At 31.8% G+C, this 8975-nt stretch overlaps 1 protein-coding gene across 1 annotated transcript in view; it reads left to right on the forward strand.

Annotated features, from left to right (window-relative positions):
• LOC129572703 (serine/threonine-protein kinase D1-like) overlaps positions 1 to 5577 on the forward strand; it is a gene marked incomplete at its 5' end in the record, with an annotated part of 27034 nt that extends 21457 nt beyond the window's left edge. The window contains 2 exons of the mRNA XM_055452717.1: positions 3388 to 4128; positions 5263 to 5577. Coding sequence (XP_055308692.1) covers positions 3388 to 4128; positions 5263 to 5456 — 935 coding nt within the window. The remainder of the gene's footprint in view (positions 1 to 3387; positions 4129 to 5262) is intronic.
• Positions 5578 to 8975: the final 3398 nt, after the last annotated feature.

Consider the following 8975-nt stretch of genomic DNA (forward strand, 5'->3'; position numbering starts at 1 on the left):
AACCGTCTCCATTTCCCAAACAACGGTTCGGTGGAGCAAAACATATATACCATTTCGAAGCAACATGAGCTTGTGCATCATACTATATCCCCACTTTTTCAATTTCCATGAATTTTCTCTATTTAAACAAATATTAAATGGACCGTACGCTCAATTTTGTCCAGCACAAAAATGACATTCATCTACATTTTTCAATAAAAATCACAAAATCCAAAAAAAAATTTCAAAATTCTCTCGGTTACTATTAGTTCACATAATTACGCAACAAACAGTGCAAAGAATTGATTGAAAAAAATAAATTAGGTTCATGAAATAGTCCGCGATACATTTTTCTGGCAGTCGTACGCTCAATTTAGTCCATGACTGTAAGTATTAAAAGTTGGTCTTGGGAATACAATGCCCAAATCACGGTTTGAAGGTTAAGCGAACATGAACTCGAACAAACATTAACATTTATTTTTTCGTATTGAACAAGGTGAACTGAACGCGAACGAACATGAATACAAATTCTTAAAATTTTTGAACATGAACGTTCGAGTTCAGTTCAACTTGCAGCTCTAACATTTGGCAAACTCAATGGAGTTTGACATTTGCATGAAGCACCAATAGTACATTGGAATTCAATAGGATATATCGCTACTACAGCTAAACACTATGAATGCGACTATTACAAGATAATAGGTAGTGACACGAGAGATTGAGAGTGTCTGTCAATGTCTGTCATCTGAGCACTCAGTAATACGGTACATTGTTAAGTATTCACTGAGAGTACCGGTTTTGTTCATCAAATCCTAATAGCTATTTATTAATTTATTATAGAATGGGAGTTAAATTTGTAATTTGAATTTTTTTTTATTTTACTAATAAACTGAAAAATGCATGAAGACTAAAGTCATTTATATTTGCAGCACAAATCCGGCAATAAAACATGAATCTAACGCATTCACCATTTGAATGTACAAATTTCATTGCTCCTAAATAACATAACCTTCTTTGCAAAATTGAACGATCAAATGACATTTCATTTTCCATGGTATAATTTAAATACTATTATTTATTCTTATGATTATAAGGAATAATAATTATTTTTTTATTGAAATAGATTTTAAAAAATCGAAATTCCCACAATCTTATTAACTGAAAGTCTGAAGTACTATTTACGAGATCAGTGCAGTAGCATGAAGTTGCTTAATTATTACTTATTTAGTGGTTAATGTAAAACATTTAGTTTATTCATGTGCAATTTAGGAGCAATGTAGATTCAACGTGATTTTAAAAATGTTCAACCCGTGGCACATTTTTGTACATACCGTAGCACATTTCTACAATCACATCAAATCTACATTGCTCCTAAATTGCACATGAATAAAGGAGATGCAAAATGATTTTGAGGTGAATAAAACAGTAATATATAATAATAATAAATAATAATAAGTATAATAATAAAATAATACAGATGAAAATCGAATCATGAATTTTAGGAGCAATGGATTTTATATTAAGGCCATTTGTTCTGGAGGGAACATTAAACCAAGATTTTTCACGGCACATTTAATTTAATAATACACTGAAATGTAATGATAAAATTTCAAATATTTGTACACAAATTGATTAATAATAATGACGAGCACGTACCCGATTACTGTTTATTGCTTTGAAAATTCAAGACAAAAGTGACAGATATGCAAATGCTTAAAGTACAACGTGACACATGTACTTTACATTGACAGACACACAATTTGACAGCTCCACAAGAAAAAAAACTATGTATGTCACTCCCTATACAAGATATATTAATAACAAATGTCCCTGTATTTAAGTATGTGTATAGTATACACACCTATAGGTATAATAAGAATTAGTTTTTTTAGTAGGGGACATTGCTGCAGGTTGAGAATTGCTGTAGGTTGAGAATCGTTACTTTTTTTCACTATGCGTGATCATATCGCCATCGGAATAGTTTTGAAAATCTAATTTTGAGGCCTGTTCTTTTTTAAAAATTGTTCCGACAGAACTGGCGTTTGTTTTGATACACTTCCAATACGCCCATGAATTTTTGTGCGAAAACTTGTCATTTTAGTTATTGCCGAATGTCATAAAGTGACTATTTTGCATTGAAAAAAGAGTCGGGCAACCGTTTTGTTGTAGTATTTTCATTTCTCTTTACGATTCAACAAGAATTATGTGCATTTTGTGGTGTTGAAAAAAAATTACGAGTCTCGGTAAAAATGTCTATAAAACTGCAGGTTGAGAAAGTGACTTTTTTGCAGGTTGAAAAAAGATATTTTTTACAATATAAAAGATTTTATTGTTTTTCTCGTTTATGAATCATTATTGAAGAGTAAATACGTCATTTAAGATGACTTTTTTTCGAAAATTAATTTATTTAATCAAATTTATGATTGGACTACCATTCAGGAAATGGACAATGAATCTGATGAATTAGAGTAATTTTTGGGCTCCAAATTGCTTTATAGAGCAATAAAATCATCATAACATTGAAAGTATATCATATTTTTATAGTTTTTCCTACATTTTAAATAATAATTTTGAAAATTCTCAACCTGCAGCAAAAAAAAAATTTTCGCCATTTTCAGCACCTTCAGAAATTTGACCATAAATTTTGTTTTTGAAAAGCAATTGCATATGTTTCTTAAGCAAAATTATAGCTCAAGACATTATCTATCCAAAGGTACCTTAATCTCTTCTAATTGTTCACTCCTGACAAAGTTATGACCAAAACAAATAGTGGTAGCCAACCTGCAGCAATGTCCCCTATTTTATTAACACCACCTAAATATTTTTGTTTCTGTAGGAAAATGACACCAAGAGTCATGAAAAACCTGATCTTTTCGTGTTTATACAGTTTGGACTAATACATAAATAATTTAATTTTAAAAATGGTTCTCGTATGAACATTTGATCTATAAGTTAACTGATACATAAAACTCAACCTGAACATGGAAATGAATGCAGGTAGCCGCATGTCAACGGTCCAATATAGCCGAATTTTTTTCGGACGGACGGACGGACAAGGGGTTTTGTACGAACTTTTTGAAATTTTTCGGACGTCCGAATATTTTTGGGACGTCCGAAATTTTTGCATTTTTTGGTTGGAAAACTCTCGGAAAAAAACTACTGTCGAGGAAAGTTCAAACCAGAGAACTTTTTTCCGAGAGTTTTCCAACCAAGAAATGCAAAAATGTTGCTGAAGAAGAATACGCTGCGTATTCTTATCCAATTTTCTTTTGATTTTTTTAACTAAAAAAATTTCGGACATCCGAAAAATATTATAGATGTGATATCACATTTCCAAAAAATGTGGAAGCTATTTTGGAATTCGACAACTGGTGACGTTTATATCATTGATCTTTTTTATCTTTTTAGGCCAATCCTCAGAATTTGAAGAAAACGTTCAAGACATTAGTAAATTATATCAAATATATGCCGATGAAGTTCTAGGATCTGGACAATTCGGTATCGTTTATGGAGGCGTTCATAAGAAAACTCACCGTGAAGTAGCAATTAAAGTGATTGACAAACTTCGGTTTCCTACAAAGCAGGAGGCTCAATTGAAAAACGAAGTAGCAATTTTGCAAAACATCTCCCATTGTGGTGTCGTAAATTTAGAAAGAATGTTCGAAACTCCTGAAAAGATCTATGTAGTAATGGAAAAACTGAAAGGGGATATGTTGGAAATGATCCTATCCAGCCCACGTGGAAAATTAAACGAACGCGTTACAAAATTTCTTATAACACAAATTTTGATAGCTTTGAAGCATTTGCACAGCAAAAATATCGTGCATTGTGACTTGAAACCAGAAAACGTTCTTCTGTCGACTGATTCTGAGTTCCCACAAGTAAAATTATGCGATTTTGGTTTCGCCCGAATAATTGGTGAAAAATCGTTCAGACGTTCTGTTGTTGGAACGCCTGCCTATTTAGCGCCCGAAGTTTTACGAAATAAAGGATATAATCGATCATTGGATATGTGGAGTGTCGGCGTTATTATTTATGTAAGCCTAAGTGGAACATTTCCGTTCAATGAAGACGAAGATATAAATGACCAAATTCAGAATGCTGAATTCATGTACCCACCAACACCATGGAAAGAAATTTCAAGTGAAGGTTGGTAGATTTTTAACATGTAAAAAATCATTTAATGATATTTTATTTAACTTTTCTTATTCTGATACAAAATACGTAAGCTGTTAATTCTTTTACATTTATTTTATTTACATGTAACCAAGTATCGATTTCATCATTTATTTAAACGGAATAAATCCAAGAATACATTTCACTAAAGAACATGAGCAAGAAAATTCATTATCATTCTTGGATTTAAATGTCACCAGAGTGAATGACACACTGGACTTCGATATTTACCGCAAAAACACTAACACTGATCGATGTATTCCATCAACATCATACCATTCACAACAAACGAAATTTTCATCATTGAACTCGTTTTGTAATCGTGCAGTAAATTTGCGTTTGAGTGATACAAATTATCAAAGATAAATTGTATAAAATAGCAGAGGTGAATGTTTTCAGTGGAAAAATTGTCAACACACTGTTGAAAAAACATAAACAAAAGAAAGAATTGAATGATTTAACAACTTTGAGTAATTCAATCAATAACGATTTAATCGATGATGTTTATTATTACTCGGGCGGAATTTTTGTGGATGGTCTAACAACAAAATTAGCGAGAATTCTGCGCAATCATTCAATTATTTTGTAGAGAAATAGCACCAGTTACAAATTAAAAACCCGCCGATTTTTTGGGTTTCCGTTTATTAAAAGAGGTTAATGACTCTAGATATTTGGATGCATATGAAAATTTGTACATTTACAAAACTAAGCTTAATAACATGAACATCCAAAAAGCGCAGGTCGAAACATCTCTGTACAAATTTTCAAAAACATTAACAACAGAGAACATTTTCAACGGAAAATACTAAATGCGTGTATTCTGATATAATTAGCATTGCTTTAATTGTCAATTTTTTTTCGATATTTTTCAAATTGAATAATTGAGTAGCCATTTGACAAGATTTTTGTATTTTGTTCAGTTTTTCAACTCGCCTGATGATGGAAACACGGTTTCCGAAATCTTTCGCGTAAATTAACAGCTTACGTATTTTGTATATAATAAGAAAAGTTAAATAAAATATCATTAAATGATTTTTTACTGATACAGTGTTCATACTCGATTTTTGTTATGTAAAATGAATAAATATTTTCAAATTTCTTTTTTAGCTATCGATCTTATTAATAATCTGCTGCAAGTCAAACAACGGAAGCGATTTACTGTAGATAAAAGTCTGCTACATTCATGGTTACAAGATCGGCAAACTTGGCAAGATCTAAGAACACTTGAAAACCAAGTAGGTGTTCGTTATTTGACCCACGAATCAGACGACATACGTTGGAATCCCATGCAACATGACTGAATAATTTGTTGAATACCAATCTGATGATTAAAGCTGTTTAATAATATTTGGTTACAAATTATTCAAACTATTTATTCATTGTTGTTCGATTTTTAATGATACAGTTATCTCAAAAGTCAAATGTTTATTCATTCTGTTTTATTTTTTCACATATGCAAACGTTGCAAGAAATCTAGAAATATATTTTAATATTTTCATTATTATGCTGATTCAAAGTGCTCAGACTTTAATTAAGGTCCGAAGTCAAAATTTTTGTTAGTGGATATTTTTGAAATGTTACGTTGGCATGAAAATTGTTGGGCCCAATAATGATGTTTTGAATCAAAACATCCGAAGGTTTCATTAATTTTTTGGATTTTTTTTAGATTTTTCGTTCACTATTGGACTTTAGTTTTTTTTTCTCGTTCATTTTTAGTACTTTTAGAACATGGTATGCAAAGGTCTTGAGGAGTACTAAAAAGATCTTGTCACACTATTGCTCTATTTCGAGTAGTTGAAAAGTTACACTCCGCAATAAAATGGAGAATCTGTCACCTTGACATGTGGTAATATAGCGGTTTACCCGATGTAAAGGGGAATTTAATCTACATAAATATATGGCGGAGAGAGCGCCATATATTTATATAGGAATTAATCCAGTTTGAGGTTAAATTCCCCTTTACATCGGGTAAACCGCTATATTACCACATGTCAAGGTGACAGATTCTCCATTTTATTGCGGAGTGTGTAGGACTTCAAAAAATTTCGCAAAAAAAATTACAAAAAATCGAAAAAAATTGAAAAATTCCAATGTAAAACCTCCATTTATGCCCAAATATGTTCAATCGCATTGAAATTTCTCAAAAAATGTCAGGAAAAACGAAAAAAAAAAATTCGTGAAAAATTATGAAAATCGAAAAAAATCCAAAAAAATCGGTAAATTTCAGGCGGTTTTTGGGTCAAATCATCATTATTCGTCCTAACTCATTCCGTCCTATCAATAAATCCCCCCAAAAACGCGAAAAAACGATTTTTTTTTTCAAAGTCTAGACTTTAATTGAGTAGTTTGGAAAATGTAATACAGAAAAATTGCGCGGAAAAATGTCGATGATGAATGAGCGGAAAAGGGATAGCTATATAGTATACTGCAAAACATCATTATTGGGCCCAACAATTTTCATGCAAACGAAACATTTCAAAAATATCCACTAACGAAAATTTTGACGGACTTTAATTAGAGTCTGGGCACTTTGAATCAGCATAAGTGTTCACTATTGGTTGCTTAAATCAATCTATCGAAATATTTTAGAAATTTGAATCTTTTTTGAAATGAAACTAAAACATGAATAACATAGGTTTAAGTTAGGGATGAATTAGAATAAGAATTCACTTCAAATCCAAATTAGTTCATTTTTATCACTTTAGTTCTGTTAGGGTCTTTCAAGACCTAGACAAAAACGGATTGTGCCCAGTGCATTGGGGGTATATATCATGTAACGGTAAAAAGGAATATATAAATAAAACACGTTGTAGCTCTATCCATATTAGGGAAGTGCAAATGCCAAAAGTTTTAAAAATCACAGCTCCCCGACCGGAGTCGAAAAATTGGGTCAACCTGCACGGAAGCTATCCAGTTTGTATGGAGAGGAAACTCGAATATTGAAGAATATTCGAAAATTTTGGTTAAATTTCGAAACTATACTGGCAAACAGATGACTAAATCTTACTGCTGGCATCCAGTACTACAATTTTGGTCGATATTACAACGCTCTAAAGTGCAATACTGTGCTTTTACAGCTGAAATTCCACATTTTTGGTACAGATAACTTAAAAAAACCTCGAAATGACTACTTAAAACTCATTTTTTGAGTCTATATCGACTCAATTTTTTCCGTAGATTCCAAATATGACCATTACTAGCTAATTCAAATGCATTTTAGTGTCAAAAAATTCGTCAGTTTGCACTTTTGATAGATTGTTCGCTATGAAGCGCTCTAACACCATGTTATTAACAGAAAAATCAATGTCCAAAACACCAAATCGACGGAAAATGATTAGAATTTTTGATTTGGACCTTCACACGTGTCAAAATGTAAAGGTATTAAAACAATTGCGAAAGAGCCTAAAAAATGGTACCTTTCGGTAGAAAAAAGTTTTTTTTTCATTTCTTCAGCAAATTTGAATTGGTTTCTATAATTGAGTCCACATCAAGAAAAACTGCATCATTAGTTATAAAATATTGGTCCATTTTAGCGATTTTGAGGGATGCGTATATCCAGAGTAGCCAATTTCTTCCATTCTTGATGGTTTTATGCATTTGGTAACATCTTAAAAATGTTCAACGTGCAATTTTAGGTAGAAATGGTCTTAATGAATCTTGTATTTGACCGAAACCAGGCACTGCTAGGCCTTAGTGTTAAAATATGTTAGAATAGAATACACTTTCAGATCTACCTTAGAACCATTTAGTACACTTTTAGAACATTTTTTTAGCGCAGTTTTAGTACAAATTGAGCTATTTATTACTTTTTCTATCCTTACAATATGATTTGGATCTGATTGCTTCCGTACGGAAAAAAAGTCAAAAATTGGTGTACTTTGACTTTCATTCATGGTGGCTCATCAAAAGTGTAAACCGACGATTTTTTGACACTAAAATGCATTCAAATTAGCTGATAGTGGTCATATTTGGAATCTACGGAAAAAATTGAGTCGATATAGACTCAAAAAAGGAGTTTTAAGTAGTCATTTCGAGGTTTTATAAAGTTATCTGTAGCAAAAATAAAAAGAATTACATTGGTAATCCCGAACTTTTCCGTACCGTTGTCCTGCGTTGTCCGTAGGTACTTTTGGTTATTTTTTGTGAATTTTCTTGAAATAAAGGCAGTGAAAATATAATAATGAAAATAAAGTGAAAAGCCGGTCACTTTAACTAAAACTTCGACAATTTTGTATGAGAGGTACCCGTAAACCGATTCTTATTGGCTTTAAAATTTCTGAGGTTTCATTTTTTGGAGAAAAAAAAAGATTCTGAAAGTTTCATGTTGATCGCATTTGCAGAAGTTTGGTTTTTGGCCCTCATTTTTTCCAAGAAAATTTCGACAAAAATCACCTCAGAAAGTTTGAAGCCAATCAGAATCGATTAACCTCCCATACAAAATTGTGCAAAAATCGGTAATTTCAGTCAAAATTTCAAAAAATTTGTATGGGAGGTACCCGTAAATCGATTCCGATTGGTTTCAAACTTTCAGAATCTTATTTTTCTCCCAAAAATGAAATCCCAGAAAGTTTGAAGCCAATCGGAGTCGATTTACAGGTAACTCCCATACGAAAATGTCAATTTTTTGAGGTTTTTTTTAGGGCAAGTACCCCTGGATCAAATCGAAAATGGCTCATTTTCGAACTTAAACTAAGTTTTTCAGATACAAAACTTTTGGCATTTCCAGATTTTGATTATCTCAATTATTTTTTGAGTTATCGTGTTAACAAACACCAACGACGACAACGACGACAACGACGACAACGACGACAACGACGACA

The sequence above is a fragment of the Sitodiplosis mosellana genome, unplaced genomic scaffold (assembly GCF_009176505.1).
Source record: "Sitodiplosis mosellana isolate CC-2019 unplaced genomic scaffold, AAFC_SMos_1.0 Smas_scaffold_5414, whole genome shotgun sequence".
Classification (NCBI taxonomy): Eukaryota; Metazoa; Arthropoda; class Insecta; order Diptera; family Cecidomyiidae; genus Sitodiplosis; species Sitodiplosis mosellana.